The sequence below is a fragment of the Sinocyclocheilus grahami genome, unplaced genomic scaffold, assembly GCF_001515645.1.
Source record: "Sinocyclocheilus grahami isolate Dianchi unplaced genomic scaffold, SAMN03320097.WGS_v1.1 scaffold712.1, whole genome shotgun sequence".
Taxonomy (NCBI): domain Eukaryota; kingdom Metazoa; phylum Chordata; class Actinopteri; order Cypriniformes; family Cyprinidae; genus Sinocyclocheilus; species Sinocyclocheilus grahami.
The window spans coordinates 171,532-190,072 of NW_015505891.1; the positions used below are offsets into that span (position 1 = coordinate 171,532).

General features: G+C 37.0%; 1 protein-coding gene across 2 annotated transcripts in view; it reads right to left on the reverse strand.

Annotated features, from left to right (window-relative positions):
• Positions 1-18,541, reverse strand: part of LOC107560151 (galactosylgalactosylxylosylprotein 3-beta-glucuronosyltransferase 1) — a 100,748-nt gene that overhangs the window by 7,821 nt on the left and 74,386 nt on the right. Inside the window, exons 5-7 of one of the 2 annotated variants that reach the window (XM_016244240.1) lie at positions 15,773-15,844; positions 15,173-15,681; positions 8,016-8,312 (exon numbers count right to left, since the gene is read on the reverse strand). In XM_016244240.1, the coding sequence (XP_016099726.1) occupies positions 8,016-8,312; positions 15,173-15,681; positions 15,773-15,844 (878 nt within the window). The remainder of the gene's footprint in view (positions 1-8,015; positions 8,313-15,172; positions 15,682-15,772; positions 15,845-18,541) is intronic. The other variant, XM_016244241.1, reaches the window with a different exon arrangement.

The following is an 18,541-nucleotide window of genomic DNA, read 5'->3' on the forward strand; positions in this document are numbered from 1 at the left end:
TGTATCTAATGAGACTGGTGGTTGTGTGTATAACCCTTCTGCTAGTTTCTTTGCAGTGTTTCCCGGGACCTGTGTGTTTCTGTCCCTTTCTAGGGTAGGTCCTCGATGGGCACCCCCCTCTGCTGGGTTCAGAAACTGGGTGCTCGACTTGCAGTGCTTATTTCACTCATCGATATATGTCCAGACGGTAAGTAAGCCGGTTTTCGGCATCATACTTCCTGGATTATGCAGCCATAACACAGGCTTCTGTGGGAGCCTTCGTGATTATCAGGCCCCCGGCATGTCACTGCAAAAATTTCCTGGATGTCCGGGCTGGGGTTACCCTTTCATGCTACCCTGACTGGTCTACCGTATCTGGGTCGCCCTGAGGGGTTTCCCGATCACCAGGATATCCCCTCTTGCTGAGGCATCGAGCATGTAACCATGGTTCCCTGAGTAGGGAACGAGACACTGCGTTCTCTAGGTTTCTTGCCATGCTGCGGACGCAAGCTTCAGACGAAGAGTGAATGATGTGTCGCTCCCGGCGCCTATTTATACTATAGTCATGGCTGTCGCCGGCCAACGAGTTGGTGTTTTTTCAATGTATGCTTCAGACACGGGTCATTGTCTTGTTTTCAGAAAAAAAACAAGTCAAAATTAAGTGAGTTTTTGCTTAGAACAAGCAAAATAATCTGCCAATGGGGTAAGCAAAATAATATTATTTCAAACAGAAAACAAGATTATTTTGCTTACCCCATTTGCAGATTATTTTGCTTGTTTCAGGCAAAAACTCACTTAATTTAGACATGTTTTTTTCTGAAAACAAGACAATGATTTTTACTTGTCTAGAAAATCCTTCTTGATTTAAGAATTTTTTGATATTTTGACACGGGTCATTGTCTTGTTTTCAGAAAAAAAACAAGTCAAAATTAAGTGAGTTTTTGCTTAGAACAAGCAAAATAATCTGCCAATGGGGTAAGCAAAATAATATTATTTCAAACAGAAAACAAGATTATTTTGCTTACCCCATTTGCAGATTATTTTGCTTGTTTCAGGCAAAAACTCACTTAATTTAGACATGTTTTTTTCTGAAAACAAGACAATGATTTTTACTTGTCTAGAAAATCCTTCTTGATTTAAGAATTTTTTGATATTTTGGCTGGAAACAAGACAAAAAATCTAAGCAAGAAAAGCATTGTTTGCCGTGTTTAAACACAATAAACACCTAGATTACAGACCTCTCATTAGCAGCTGAACATAAAGGTACCTGTGTTATACAGAGAGACCTCGCAGCTTGAGCTATAATGCAGGTTTTCTTACTCTTTCGTTGTATATGATGAAACATATTTATGGTGAAATATCTATGTATAAAATTTATGTCAGGTTTATGTTGTGGTTTAGTTTTATGAGTTCCCAGTTCCGTTCATACATCAGTTTCAAGTGGTTGTTCTGATCCTGTGTCTTGATCTCTCTCCAGAGTGATTGCTAATTTGAGTTAATGTTAATAAAATTTGTATTGCTGCAACTAGATTCTGCTTAAACTCATCCTTGGTGCAACCACTGTGAACTGAATCTTAAAATTGGCATGAAACAGAAGTTTCCCCTGCCTGTGAAAACCCAGCTAAAGTTCCATAATCTATAAGATAAAGTAGTCATAGCCATAACAATTATAAACATATGTAATTTGTATTAATTGCTGTAAATGATAGATTATATCAAGGGATTCGATATACAGTACTCAAATTTAATTTTATAACATGATAAATAATGAAATTAATTATATTATTGACACTACGTTTTATTAATTTCTGCAAAAAGAATACATCTCTTCCTAAAAACTGATTTCAATCATCTCTAGGTTTACTTTCGACGCAGAAACACCTGCTGGTTTTCATCATACGGTTCAGAAACTTTTCTACCATTAGAAAGTGCAAACACACCTTAAAGTCAATCCACACGAATGGCAATCAGGTCAGTGCCAGGAAAGGCAAGAAAACTGCAACTTTAGCTGGGTTTGGATTTCTGTGTGGATTTTTTTTCGTGGCATCACCGAAATTTCAAGAACAGCTTATTTGTCAAGATAACTAGCTTATTTTGAGTACATTTTATGCCTGTGATGTGTCGAAATAATTCAGTCTTTGGATGTTGATCATGATGTTGATGCTTCTGGTTGATGAATTCCTATCTGTCATGAAGTGCAATGCTGTGAACAATAAGGGTGCAACGGTTCAACTTATGGTTCGGTTTGTATCACGGTTTTAGAGTCATGGTATGTGCTATGTTTAGGGAAAAAACGATATTGTCAAATAAAAATAAAGAAAATAAGAACAAATAATCTAACTACAAGCAACAGCACAAATAAATAAACAGTGAAAAAGATACAAATAAAATAAACAGTGCTTTTCAGTTTTTTTTAGGTAGGTCTAACAGTTTTTAGGTACAGAAATGGAATAAATCAAATGTAAAATAACATTGCATATTTGACTGTATAAATTAAAGATGAATCCTTATTAAAGTTACAAAAGTTATTCAATCAAGAGCAGTGAGAGATTTCCGTGTTGTTGCTGTTTGATTAACATTAAGAAAGTGCTGTCACTTTAAGAGAACGCACTGATCCAGTGCTCTGATACAGTACGTTCAGCTGACTATGTCTGCTAGGATACTCACCAAGACGGGCATTTTGACATAATTTTTGTGTGAATTTGTCCATTTAAACACAATACTTCACAGAGAGCTTAATATTTGCGAGCGTTCTGATACCCGGGTTCACACGCTTCTCCGAAAGCGACCACACAGATCTTCTCACTGTGCGAGCAAGATCACGTCTTCTGGCTCTTTAATATTTAAACTGGCCAGAGGCTTAAATGAGTTTAGTTTAAACACAGATAGCAACGTGTGCTGTTCAGGTCTCACCTGCGCTATCAACACGTGATGATGGCATAAATGACAGTTATTCCAGCATAAAGCACTCGCATTGATTAATGAGTGACTGGTTTGTCCATGTATTGCTTTTTCTCTCTCTCATCTCTCTTGTTGTAATATATTGGGAAGCCAGAATTTGTATCCATCAACAGAAACATGCATTAGCTGAACTCTAACAAACCATATTACAGATGCATTTATCAGATTTAAGTTGAACCGTGGTCCTAGTACATGCCGAATCGTGAAAAAAAAAAAAAAGATTAGGCTAGACATATGATACATATTACTGCAATGTTTTATTGTAGGCTAAATAACTCTTATTATATATAAATAAAAAAAGTGTTGTATGCCCTTCGAAAGCAAAGCACTTGCGTTTGATGTTTCTTTTTTTTTTTTTTTGAAAAGAACATGCATTAATGAGAAAATAAAGTCAGGATGCGCTTGATGTTAAAAGTGTTATTAATTGTAATAAGCCATGAAAGAGATCTCAATGAGTTACTCGCACTGACTGACACACCCGAAACGCACTGAAAGATGCTTCTCTCAGACAGCATGCGATCCCGAAAGCTGAATGAATGGCTAGATACTCAAAGCATTTCAAAATATCTGTCTTGGCATGTATTCATGCAAACAGTCAGTTATGTCTTAAGTGAACATTTGGGGAGTAGTTCAGGAAAAACATCTGATGTGTAACAATATATTAGATCCGTGCATTATAAATCCGCTGCCATATGTGTCATTAATATTAATCAAACAATAAAAGAAAATCACTCACTGCTCTTGACTGAACAATTTTTGTAGCTTTAACAATAATCTATTTATTTGTAATAAATATTTTTACATTTTATTATTCAATTTCTGTTTTTCTCACTTGAATTTTTTTGTCGCCCGAATTTATTCTACTCCAAATGTTGCACAATAGCCCAGAAAGACATGAAGGAGATTATCTACTGACATTTTATGTATTCATTTATATATTAATGACTTGAGGTTCTACTGATGATCTTCTACTGATATTTCATTCTACTAATAAAGTTATACAAATAATTTCAGTGGATTGACTTGTTGGTAATTGACCCTTCGCCGGGAGTTTGATTGACAGGTGATCTGACCAATCATAAGGCAGAATCTGCCATTTTGTCTGACAAACAAACCAGACAGAAGAGTAGATTAATGTCGGTGGACTTGAACTTGATAAATTGTGTGTACTGACGTATTTCCGCGGTTGAAACAAGATACCTGCTGATGTTCATTCATGTTTAGTTCATGCTCTAACTAGCAAAGAGGAAGGAGATGATTGGTTCACGTTAGAGACCTGCACTTCCACGGGAGTACTGCGGGACCCGTGGGACCCAACGCAACAGGGTGCGGCATGGGACAACTCTTGATGGGCGAGTGCGGGCGCGGGCGGGAAGAGACTCGTGTGTGTGCGGGATGCGGGAGAATAAAATTATTTCACGGGACTCCCACAAAATAGAAATTATCTAAACATAAAATGTCTAAAACATATAAATTGTTATTTATCTGTTGCACAAAAGCAAAAAGAACAACTAATATTAACATTAAAATGATTGACATGTGCAAGCATAGTTTTTATTTATAACACGTGTTTAAAGGGTTGCGCAATGTAGCCAATCACAGACATAGCTGTTGATTTCTTGAATGCAATGGCCAATCAGAGGTGATTAAGTTAGAATCCACTCACAGCAGTGCTGAAATTGCGTGCTCACGAATCATCTAATTTTAGGGCTGGACAATAATTCAATATCAATATGTATCGCGATATAATTTTTTTCAATAACGGTGATATGATTTTTAAACACATTTCCGATATTTCGATATACATTACCAGTGTTTCCCATACATTGATTTATTTGTGGCGTTTGACTTCGTTGAATAAACATGAGCACTGCACGTTTCAAAATCATAACGCGTCGCGGGTGTTTTATATGAATGTAGGTTTGATGGCATTTTTATCTGATAAAGTACCGTTCATGTTTACAGCCATTACTGGAGAAACCCGTTAGTTCCACCGCTCTCACAGCGCCTCCTGCTGGCAGACAATCAGTTTGCATTTTCAATAATAAACCCATTTCCAGCAACATGCTTTTGTTGTTGCTCTATTTTTTTTGTTTTCTGAAGCAACTCGGAGCATTTTTCATACTCGTTATCCTGGTTAATCCACGTTTCAATCTATAAGAATCATCAGCCTACACTACCAGTCAAAGGTTTTTGGAACTGCAAGATTTTTAATGTTTCTTAAAGAATTCTCTTCTGCTCATAAAAAATATTAATATTAATATTAATAAGGCGAGTCGGAGATTTATTTGACAGTGATTTCACATTTATTGTTTGTATGAAGGCTAAATACCAATAAAAGGTGAACATTTATTTATTTGCGCTATTTTTTTCCTAAAAAATTATATAGTTTTATAGGAGTAGGTTTCATAGAGTTGGCAAATTAATTTTTCATAAGTTTGTAGGTACAGACATCTGTAGTGGGTGTTCTTGGCCATTTTTATGAGGCTTTTTTAATAGTGTTCATATCGATATCGGAATTATATCGTACCGACCGAAATTAAGAAATATATCGTGATATAAATTTTGGCCATATCGTCCAGCCCTAGTGTAGACATTGTGAAAGATTCATCGTGCATACATTTATTGTGTTATACAGTAACAGAGCTTTATAAGATCGCGATTAACTGAGATGTCAGCTTTTAGTGATAATTAAGGAAGCGCTGCTCACATTCTGCCATGCCAAACCATGCACGCAGCAGCCCATGCTTGCTTTTCTGTAAAAAATAACAGTGGTTTGTGAATGTTGATGCTTAGTCTAAATAACAAATATTTTATCGGGAGTGTTTATGCTGGGATGTTGTGGTGCTTAGGAGATGTTACAGAACCATTTTATGTACATTTCTTCAATGTACTGAAAAAAAAATAGATCACTTTTATGCAGGCGGGAGCGGGACAAAACATGAATGTCGCGGGCTGGAGCGGGACCAAATAAATATATTTCTGCCGGCGGGCGTGGGACAGAATCTTGGGGGAGCGGGACTGAAAAATCCGTCCCGCGCAGGTCTCTAGTTCACGTGCCTCTTGAACTGAGGCGCTACAGCAATCAGTCACGGCACATGGAAGAGCCAAAAAACTGTATTTATTGAATTTGAATTTCTTAAAAAAAGATCAAATGTGAAAGCTAAGACTTTGTTTCATACCAAAAGTAACCTGCTCTGTCTTGTCTGTCGGCGCGCTGTCACTGTCCTCTTTGCTCCGCAATGTATTTTTCACTGCATATGAATATTTTTATTTTTAGCTTTAGAGATTTGGAGACCATTATTCATGCATTTATCTCAACCAGGCTGGACTATTGTAACGCTCTATACGCTGGAATAAATCAGTCCTCGCGCTTGCAACTAGTACAGAACACCGCGGCTCCTTTTTTAACAGGGACAAAAAAGAGAGAACATATCACAACTGTGTTAGCGTCACTTCATTGGTTACCTGTTCAATTCAGAGTTGATTTTAAGGTTTTAGTATTTGTATTTAAATCACTTCATGGTCTTGCCCCTACTTATATTTCAGATCTTCTCCATTCCTACTCTCCTGAGAGAACATTTAGATCTTCCACCCAGATGTTATTAAATGTTCCAAAATCTCGACTTAAATCCAAAGGTGACAGGGCTTTCTCAGTTCTTGGTCCAAAGCTCTGGAATTCCCTACCATTGTCTATTAGACTATCCACTACTCTATCCACATTTAAATCTTCTCTTAAAACATTTTTTTTCTCAGGCATATGCTTAATTTGATAATATTTTAGCTTTAATTTTGTTTTATTTTGCATGGAAATGTTTTGTTTTGTTTTAACTTTATTAATTTTTGTTCTTCCTGGGCCCCCTTCAAGAAAACATTTGTGATAAAGTAAAAAATTTGACAGACAAATCAATTCTGTAGTTAGAGCCAGTTTTCTGCAGCTTAGGGGACTTCGCAAGCTTAAAAATATTTTTATTTTTAGCTTTAGTGATTTGGAGACCATTATTCATGCATTTATCTCAACCAGGTTGGACTATTGTAACGCTCTATACGCTGGAATAAATTAGTCCTCGCGCTTGCAACTAGTACAGAACACCGCGGCTCCTTTTTTAACAGGGACAAAAAAGAAAGAACATATCACAACTGTGTTAGCGTCACTTCATTGGTTACCTGTTCAATTCAGAGTTGATTTTAAGGTTTTAGTATTTGTATTTAAATCACTTCATGGTCTTGCCCCTACTTATATTTCAGATCTTCTCCATTCCTACTCTCCTGAGAGAACATTTAGATCTTCCACCCAGATGTTATTAAATGTTCCAAAATCTCGACTTAAATCCAAAGGTGACAGGGCTTTCTCAGTTCTTGGTCCAAAGCTCTGGAATTCCCTACCATTGTCTATTAGACTACCCACTACTCTATCCACATTTAAATCTCCTCTTAAAACATTTTTTTTCTCAGGCATATGCTTAATTTGATAATATTTTAGCTTTAATTTTGTTTTATTTTGCATGGAAATGTTTTGTTTTGTTTTAACTTTATTAATTTTTGTTCTGTTTTCTTTTGATTTATTTTATTAGTATTTAAATTGTATTGTATGAGGATGTTTTTGTCTCGTATGTTGTGCAGCACTTTGGTCAGCATTTATGTTGTTTTAAAGGGCTATATAAATAAACTTGACCTTGACCTAAAGCTTAAATTAATATAAGTCAATATTAAAGATATCAAGGTTATATTTTGATATCATGGTGACAAAAACATGATTATAAGGCCACCAGGAATATGTGATTTTTTTTTCTCTGCATATGTGTGGTTTCAGTTGTTCCTACATTTTTCCATAAAATTTGAATACATTTAAGTATGAAAATTATTCATAAATCATGAATTGTTTGTGAAAAACGTTTGTACACAAATCTCTTGCACATGAGCTCATACAATGTGCATACAAATGCTTAGCAAATGAGATCAATTGTGTGAAAAAAAAAATCACCAAAAATTGATGTTTGTGTTTCTCCTGAAAAACTGCACATGGGTTGGAAGGATGAGTCATTAACGGCATAGTCAGAACAATGTTTCCTCACCTTAGTGCAGTTGGCTGCTTTGGGTTCCAGGTCATTGAGAGTGACCAGCTCTCTGAGAAGGCTGCTCTCCTGGTAGCCTCCCTTCACCCCTCGTAACTTGAAGTAGGCCTGAGGCTTAAACAGAATGAGTCGCAGGTTGATGGCAAACCCTGCCATGTCGATGGCAAAGGGCCGGTGAGGGTCGAATACTGTTTTCCACCCATACACTTTTCCTGCTGCATTGACCTTTGGAGACTCGTATCGTAAACCTCCAACAAACGCTACAGGCCACACTGATACTTTACGAGTTGATCGCATCTGCAGAAAAGAAAGAGAGTATTTTTTTTCAAGCCCTAGATAAAATAGTAATTCCGCTATGTGACACTAGTAGCACAGAAAAGTCATGCCTCACCTTTAAAAAAAAAACCTTCCGACCCCATACTTTTAAGAGGTATGAGAGAGTTTTAAATGCGTTACCTGTCCTGGTAAAAGTTTTTTAAAGGGCTCATATGATGCGATTTAAATTTTTCCTTTCTCTTTGGAGTGTTACAAGCTCTTGGTGCATAAAGAAGATCTGTAAAGTTGCAAAGACTAAAGTCTCAAATCCAAAGAGATATTCTTTATAAAAGTTAAGAGTCAACCATGCCTACCTAAAACGGCTCGTTCTAACACGCCCCCACATACCTACGTCACTATCTGGGAAGATTTGCATAACGCCGCCCAAATGTTCACGCAAAGAAAGAAGGCGTAACTTTTATTCTCGCTGTAGTATTGTTGCCGCCGCCGCCATGTCGTGAAGACACTGTGTGCTTCGTTGTGAAAGCGAAACTACTTTGTTTGGTCTTCCAAAAGAGGACGATATCTGCTTCGTCATGCCTGGAGCTGATCCGTGCTGGTCGCTGAGGAAATACTTCAACTTTGCGCTGTCGATCGCCGGATCGGCTTTCACCGTGGACGAAGCGGAGTCCAGCCCGGGGTCGTCACATGTGGTTGCCGCAGGCATCACAATATGGTAAGGGATGTAACCGTCACACGCTTGAGGAATTTGGCCAATCACAACGCACTGGATAGCTGGCCAATCAGAGCTCACCTCGCTTTTTCAGACGATGAGCTTTGTAAAAATCGACGCGTTTCAGAAAGGCGGGGCATAGAGGAGAAACAATAATGTACAGTATGTGGAAAATAATGTTTTTTTTAACCTTAAACCGCATAAACACATTTCATTACACCAAATACACAAAATAATGTTCTTTTTAGCAGCATCATATGACCCCTTTAAATTAATTACCTGAAATGTAATCTTTTGTCATTGCGTGCAAGTCATGAATCAAAAAATACCACTATATTCAGGAACATAAGCACAATTTTTTAAGAAAGTTCCTCTAGTGAGTTTTGTTTTTAATTTTGTGTCTTGGACTCAAATAAAATCAAAAGGGCCTTATACAAAGGGGGGGGGGGCTGATTAGACACCTTAGGATCAGGTTTTGGACAGTGAGCTGACTCAGACATACAAACAAATAGATCTTAACGGCAGGATTCATCCTGAGCAGGTCACGGGAGGTGAATAGAAATCAGAAGCAAGACAGTGAAAGACAGAGAATAAGTAAGAAAGAGAAAGAGAGACAGATTCTCCTTTAATCTTCCTGCTTCAAACACTCCCTACACTCCTCCAAATGCTTTGTGTGCCGCCCAGCGCAAGTGGTCCACATCATAAAAGGAAAGTGCCTAATGAATAGTGAAGGCTAGAGCGGGTGAGTGAAGCAGTTGTCTTTATACCCATAATGCATCCAAGAACACAAAAAACACAAAAAGACAGCAGATGGAAAGGAACACTGTGCCTCTTTCTCATTTACGAAAACCACTCGCTCACTATGTGTTTGTAAAAATAAATAAATAAATTGATTAAGACTCAGCTAAATGTAAAGGGTGGTTTTGCTGACTGAACTGAACTGTTACTGGCTGTCCACACTGATCCAAATGTAGCTCAAGTAATTGACTGTGAACCTTTGCCACCATATCAGGAATTAAGGGAACAGTCCTGGCCAAAATGTCACCCTCAATCTGATTACTTCCGCAGCGACTAATATTATATTGTGCCACTGCCAGTTTTCATTAAAGAAAGAGAGGGGCATTTTCTGTACCTGTTGGCGGAAACAAAAACAACTGGAATGGGAAAGTGTTGAAAAGGATGCATGCTCTCTGCAGATTCAGGATGACATTAATCTTTTTTAAACTAGCTGTCATTGGGGAGGGCTGCTGAAGCTATGCTGCCCTAGTTTAGCATAATGAACGACTGTTTTATGCTTTTTGCCTCTCATTTAAAGTGCTTCATGCTGAATTCTGAACTGAAGAAAAGGAGAGAACCAATAGATAATGGTGTTAGGTGGACTTAACTTGAGAAGCAGTTAATTTTAGATTTTTTTTTCTATCTGACATTTAAGCAGTTTCCAGGTTATGGAACAAAATTTACATTTTACTTTCAACAAGCAACCTAAATTATAATATTATGTTTATATTAGCACAGGTGTATTCAAATGTTGGGGTTGCAAGACGGTGCTACATGATCTGTGGAGCACTTGAGAGAAAAGAAAAAAATATTTTTAAAGAATGTATTGTGTTTATGGCTGTCAGCAGCATTAAATTAAAATAATTTAAATACAAAGCATTTTTATTATATATTAATCTTTTATATTGTAAAAAGCACAATACCAGTAAATATGAATTTATTGATTGCAAATGTTTCTCTTTAGGTTTATATATCTAACATTTACTACTACTTATTTTTTTTTACAAAAAAGACAGTCAGCTGAATACCACTGTTAACAGATAATATTTGAACGATTTGTATTGTGTCACAGGTACTGTGCTCTCAGGAGACAAGCGCACGACGCAGGAGTAATCCAGCACACAATCTTTAATTCCAACTTCAAATCAAGAGAATAACCAGGAGACAGATAAATCAGAAACATCTAAGAGCAAACTAAACATGACGATGAACGGACGAAGACTAATGCCAAGTTCACACTGCACGATTTTCAAACTCGTTGGATCGCCGTTGTTTTCACACTGCGTGACTATCTGGGGTAGCATTCAGTTGCTGCTGTGTTCACATTGCACGATGGATCGGCGACAGGGGGTTTCACACTGCATGACTTCACTATAGGAAGAATCGCCGACAGCTCTGTCTGGTCCGCAAACTACGTTTCACAACAAAACACACGCGAGAAGTGATAAGGAAATAACACGAGAACCCGCGTGCGTCAAACTGGAGTTCTCGAGCAAGACTGTAATTATTTAAAAAAATATATATATATAGCCCGCAAATTGTCTGTGAGCTGATTTCCAGCTACAAGGAGAAAAAGAAAAACAGATTATGCAGGAGGGAGATGCAGGGAACTAACACCTCCCCGAACTTCCCTCTGCCCTGTATCTTGGTCTCTCATTGGCTGTAGGTCATCGCCGATGTGTTTTTCAGTCAGAAATCATTGCACACTGTGTGATTGTGGCATGTGATTGTGAAGCATGCCAAATATTTCACAGGCGCCAGCGACACATCGGCAATTCCCTCAGATCGCGTCTTTGACAATTCACACTGTGTGATTGTCACTCGCGTGAACGAGCACCGATTTGCCTCTGATTTCGGGCATTTGTTGGCGATTTTGCAAAACCTGTCAGCGAGTGAAAAATCGGGCTAAAATCATGCAGTGTGAACTTGGCATAAGGGAGAACTGAGGACTTCTAAGCAAAACCCAAACAAAGGGAACTAATGAGATGATTAATACAACAGGTGGAAACTAATGAATGATGATTAACTAAATGAGAACAGGAACTGAACCAAATAAAGGCAGACAGGAACTAAACAGAAACCAACACGTGACAGATAGGCATCAATACAGTAACAACATAGAAGCCAATTATTTATGTACAGTGGGGCAAAAAAGTATTTAGTCAGCCACCAATTGTGCAAGTTCTCCCACTTAAAAAGATGAGAGAGGCCTGTAATTTTCATCATAGGTATATCTCAACTATGAGAGACAAAATGAGGGGAAAAAATCCAGAAAATCACATTGTAGGATTTTTAAAGATTTTATTTGCAAAAATCTAACTACAAGCAACAGCACAAATAAATAAACAGTGAAAAAAGATACAAATATAATACACAGTGCTTTTCAGTTTTTGTAGGTAGGTCTAACAGTTTTTAGGTACAGAAATGGAATAAATCAAATGTAAAATAACATTGCATATTTGACTGTATAAATGAAAGATTAATCCTTATTTAAGTTACAAAAGTTATTCAATCAAGAGCAGTGAGAGATTTCCGTGTTGTTGCTGTTTGATTAACATTAAGAAAGTGCTGTCACTTTAAGAGAACACACTGATCCAGTGCTCTGATACAGTAGTTCAGCCGACTATGTCTGCTAGGATACTCACCAAGACGGGCATTTTGACATAATTTTTGTGTGAATTTGTCCATTTAAACACAATACTTCACAGAGAGCTTAATATTTGCGAGCGTTCTGATACCCGGGTTCACACGCTTCGGATGAGCGACCACACAGATCTTCTCACTGCGCGAGCAAGTTCACGTCTTCTTGCTCTTTAATATTTAAACTGGCCAGAGGCTTAAATGAGTTTAGTTTAAACACAGATAGCAACGTGTGCTGTTCAGGTCTCACCTGCGCTATCAACACGTGATGATGGCATAAATGACAGTTATTCCAGCATAAAGCATTGATTAAAGAGTGACTGGTTTGTCCACGTATTGTTTTTTCTCTCTCATCTCTCTTGTTGTAATATATTGGGAAGCCAGAATTTGTATCCATCAACAGAAACATGCATTAGCCGAACTCTAACTATATTACAGATGCATTGTCAAATTTAAGTTGAACCGTGGTCCTAGTACATGCCGAACTGTGTGTGGAGAACGGTATGGTTCGATTTTTTACCGAGAACCGTTGCACCCCTAGTATATTGGTATTTGATCATTATAATGTGCAGTTGTATTAAATAAGTTATTTTATGTAAAATGCAAGAATCCCCACGAGTTATCAACACTTGTCTTGTAGGATGATCTCACAAAATCCATTTTTGTTTAAAAACTGAAATATTATTATTTTTTCTATACAGTGTATATATATATATATATATATATATATATATATATATAATAATAAAGAAATACAATTATTTATATTAAAAGATTGAATATTTAGAGCAAGTATTTTCAACAAAGTCCACAGACCATAGGGGATCTGCGGTGGTACTGCGGGGGTCCACTAATTATAGCTTGATCACAAACTAATTTGTTTAAAAATTTAAATATGCATCAAGCAAAGATACAATAACTTCAATGAAAGCTTGCGTTAGGAAGCTAGAGTTTCATAGTGTTTACCACATTAAAATTTATAAGAGAATTAAAATGAAATGAAATATATGACTCTATAGATCAACAGTGATTAATGTAAACAAATGTTATACATTAACATTATACTATATATTATTCAAGGCCAAACCTGATTAAAAAGGCAACTGAGTTGTAAAATCTGCATTTTACAGTGTCCATGGAAAGTACCATGCTATTGAAAGTATGTTAAGTATGAATACTAATTATTAAAATGTACATCCCACATATATCAACAGAAATTGCAGCTTTTGTTCAACCCTAATTATAGTCTTGTGTCTTCTGTTGCTAGTGTTTCTGAAGTAGGTGCCTGATCTTTTTATTTTTTTACCACCCACCATCAATGATTTTTCTTTTCAGAGCAGGGTCTCAAAATTTAGGGATTTGAAAGGTGTTTCTTGTGATGAAAGTCCAGACAGGTATTTATGTACCTGTAGCATTATAAGTAATAGTTACCCAAATGTGAAAATTCTGTTATCATTTACAAACTTGTATGAATTCTTCATGTTGTTCCAAACCTGTATGACTTTCTAAACCTTTCCAAACCTGCTGTTCCAAACCTGCATGATTTTCTTTCTTCTGTGAAACATAAAATATTTTGTTATGTTTAAGCTTTTTTTGTCCATAAGAGGAAAGTCAGTGTATTGATCAATGTTTTGATTTAATTAAATATCAATCTGTTAATCAAACTGAGCATTTTACTTCAGAAGACTTGGAATACCAGTCGAGTCGTATAGATTATTTTCATGCTATATTTAATTTTAATTTAAATTACAAAGTCTTGATTTTGTTTTGGGGGTGTACTAGAACAGGCTCTCATACTAGGTTGTTCGAAAAACACATTATTTTTCACATATTTTACATTATTACAGCACCTCTCTCCCCAGTCTGGCATGAACGGCTCGAATAGTTCCTGTATCAAATGAAGGCCCGCCTTCTGAAATACGAAATGTGCTGTGATTGGTTAGCTGGGCCAGTGTGTGCTGTGATTGGTTAGCTGGGCCAGTGTGTGTTGTGATTGGCAGCACTCGGCACCTGGTCAGGAAATGTCATGCCCCTTACCATAGCTGCCTGCGAGCTTCAGTGTAAAATATTGCGTCAAAATCAAAACAATTTGAGCGCGATTTAAACCCGGATGATTGTAACCACTCTAAGTTCGTCTGCTTTGGGAACGCTAGTGTGTCTCCGACATAGTGATAACACTCGTTGCCTTCTCTAGTGCAGCTCAACCAGGTCTCGTCCCATTCGTTGATCTTTGTGATATCACAAATCCCGGAAAACATGCGTTGTAGTCCAAACGAGTGGTTTGTTGTAGTTTTTGAAAAGTGATTTCTGTTAAATAAAATATCTCCTTTTGAAGTGGACTTTGAACTTTGTAACTTTGCAGATCTTTTTTATGCTCAAACAGCAACATTACAGACTAACTAAAGTTGAAAAAGTGAAAAAGCATAATAGGACACCTTAGGAAGTCTTTTTTTGGAGCTTGAAAGTTTGGGTCCCATTGATATTTATCATATGGACAAAAACAGCTGAAACATTCTTCATGATATCTTCTTGTATTGTCCACAAAACATGAGGGTGAGTAAACAGTGACAAAATAGTGGCAGAAGTCACATGATCATGCAGTTGAAGCGCTCAAACAAAGCTTAGTACTTTATTAATGTAGTTAAACTCCTTACAAGTGCAGTCACTTACCAACACCCATTAATTAATGTTACAGTACACAATTTATGTATCATTTCAGATGGAGATGATTATTATGCCTGTCTTAACTCACCTCCTCAAACAGCTCCAAGCTGTATGTATTATCGTCATCTGCAAAATAGACGATTCCTGCCTGGCTGCTGTTGGAGTTGAAGGTCTCCCGTAGCCATCTCAGAGCCAGGTTTCTCTGCATGGTGCCACGTGGAATCCTGGGATCTCTCGTGTCCCCTCGCAGCTTGTAGTTCCGTGGGGTCTCCACATTGAGGTGCGTGTAGTTCAGCCCCGTTTCCCTCAGAAGCCTCGTGACTAAAGGAGTTCTCCTCTGAGAGTCCTCCACCAGAATCCAGTGCAGGTTGGGCACGTGGAGGAAGGTGTTAGCCAATCGTGTTAGCTCGGCCTTTTGCACGGGGCGGCTGTATGTCGGAGTGATGACGTGGATGGTGGGCAATACATCAGACCAGGGCGGAGGTCTTGTGTACACATATTCTGTACGGACCACCTCCACTATGTCCTTGTCCTGTGAGCAATATTCCTTTGAGTCTGTGGCTGGCCCAGTATCGTGCCTAGTCTCTGTCCCGTCATCTGCCAGACAGAAAAATAGAATTAAGACATTAGCGCACCCCAGGGCTGCTCTCTTTATGTCTGACACATGCCACAAACCTTAGATGAGTACCTGCTAGCCGTTGCCGGTGGATGGTTAGACGCTCTGGTATGATTAAGATCTCTTTTACTAGATGGTGACAGACTGGAGAGGGTGAGAGCAGGAACCGTGAGATCATAATACGGTAACTCCACAGGGGTAGAAGGCACTGATTCAAACCCATAAAGCACATGTTCTGCATGATCTGCTCTTGAATTCTTAACGGAATAGTTCAGACAAAAATAAAAATTCTCATGTCTTTCTTAACCTGTATGACTTTCTTTCTTCCTTGAAGCAGAAAAGGAGACATTTTGCAGAATATTCTGGCATATTTATAAAAAAAGTATCAAAACACAGCAAATAAGTTAATAATGCTAATAACAGTGCCAGTAATGTCAATATGACTCACTGTATTCTAAGCTGTGGTAATGTTTCATGATTGTTCCTGGGATTTGAGCATTGTGGTGGGTGGGAATACTGATCAGATTAGGGTGTTTCACAAATAAGGCAATCATTTGGCCTTGAAAGACTTGAAATGCAGCCTGAGTGGTTTGATATACTTACAATAATGCTTTAAAAAAATTTTTTAAATAAAATAAATATTCTCCTTATATGTCTTTATTGGACAAGACAGATAAGAGGAGAGAGGGGAGATGTGGTTCCCAAAGGACCATGAGCCAGGACCTTTTTCTCTGTGCATTGCCCACAAAGCTATGTATGACTGCCCCATATATGTTGCTTTTTAAAATAAATTATTAAGATTGTACTTAAATATGCTTGTTACAATTTATTTTAATTGTAATAAATGTTTACCTGCAAACTCTAGACCGATGGAAAAAAGTGACCGGTGGATGGGTGTGAGAAAGGGGGAGATCAATGAATAATACTCATTAATACTCTTTAAATATTTGTAATAAGTCCAAATTGTTTCAGAAAAATCTGACATTAGAATAGAGCTGGGGCCTGATGTATAAACGTTGCGTACGCAATTTTGCATGCACATATCGGGATTTATAAAAAATAAACTAGGCGTAAATATGTGGGCAACCTACGGACACTCTAGACCATGCGTACGCACCATTTTACTGGAGGGAGCGAAATAAGGAAGCAAACAGAATGATTTAAAAGTCTGTTTTACATTTGACATACACATTTAGATTAAATATGACACTCTGAATAATGAAGTTAAGCACTGAAATTTCATGAAATTATTATCCAGAAATTACAACATTTGTATATGAATTTATACAGAAATATTTGCAGTGGATGTGCTGCTTTCGAACTATTTGACTGTGGTTTAATTTAATGTTTTAATCACAGCGAGGATTGCTTAGCGTATGACAATTCCGCTTTAAATTGTGTTCTAAATAGCAAAACTCATGTTCTGAGAAAATACTTTTGCACGAATAATGATTAAAATTCTCATGTCTTTCTTAACCTGTATGACTTTCTTTCTTCCTTGAAGCAGAAAAGGAGACATTTTGGAGAATATTCTGGCATATTTATAAAAAAAGTATCAAAACACAGCAAATAAGTTAATAATGCTAATAAACCGTGAGATCATAATACGGTAACTCCACAGGGGTAGAAGGCACTGATTCAAACCCATAAAGCACATGTTCTGCATGATCTGCTCTTGAATTCTTAACGGAATAGTTCAGACAAAAATTAAAATTCTCATGTCTTTCTTAACCTGTATGACTTTCTTTCTTCCTTGAAGCGTTGAACAGGTCCGATGACAGTAGAACCTCTGTTCTCAGGTCTCGCGCACAGACAGCAGCCTAATGATAACCCCTTTCGTGCTCTTCCCAATATTGTGACAAACACCATATTTAAAAGATAGAATTTGAAGAAACTGTAAGATATGCGCGTTTTATTTTCAAAATGTTTTGTTATTGACGCGGTGAGTCAGACAGCTATTTACACTGCAAAAAAAAATATTTCCATAAAAATATAAGCTATAAACATTCTAAAATGTATGTTTATCTTTTAGGCAATTTTCATAAATTAGAATAGTGATGTCTCAAAACGCAATAATAGTCCGTATCTCATATTTTCCTAACGTGTTGTAGGCTACCCTTTACTGCGTTAAACATGGTGTCACGTGGATTGAAATATGCATGGAAACAGTGTTGCCAACTTAGCAATTGTGTTGCTAGATTTAGCAACTTTTCAAACTACCCTAGCAACTTTTTTTTTCAAAAAGCATCTAGCAACAAATTTAGCTATTTTTAAATGTTTTTGGCAACTTTTGCAAAGTGACTCGAATGATAAAAAAGGCACATATTTTCATCTAAATTACACAAAAAGAGGAAACCATTGAACAGCTAGCCAGCCAAGCAGCACATCAACCTGGAGAGAGCTGGAGAAAGATGCCTAACAGTACAAACATCAAATGTGCATTAAGTTGCTAGTTCCAATTGGTCAGTAATAAATGCACATTTATGATACAGCATGTTATTAGCGTGTATATATAATTGTTGTTCAGTTAGGTACACTGTAAGAAAAAAATATGTGGAAAAATAAATACATATTGTTCCTTCATATAAACAGTACATTGTGTCCTATTTTTACAAACTTTTGTGTAGCACACTAACTAACTACCAGTACATTGCTTAAAACTATAATTGTTCAGAATGTGCAGTTTTACTAGTTAATATTAAAATACATAAAATGTGTAACTGTTCAATAATTCAATGTTGTAAAAAAAAATCCGATCATAAAGGTGTGCTACTTATGTTACTTTTACAAATTAAAATATTTTATGTTTATAATATTTTTATGAACAAATAACATTTAAAA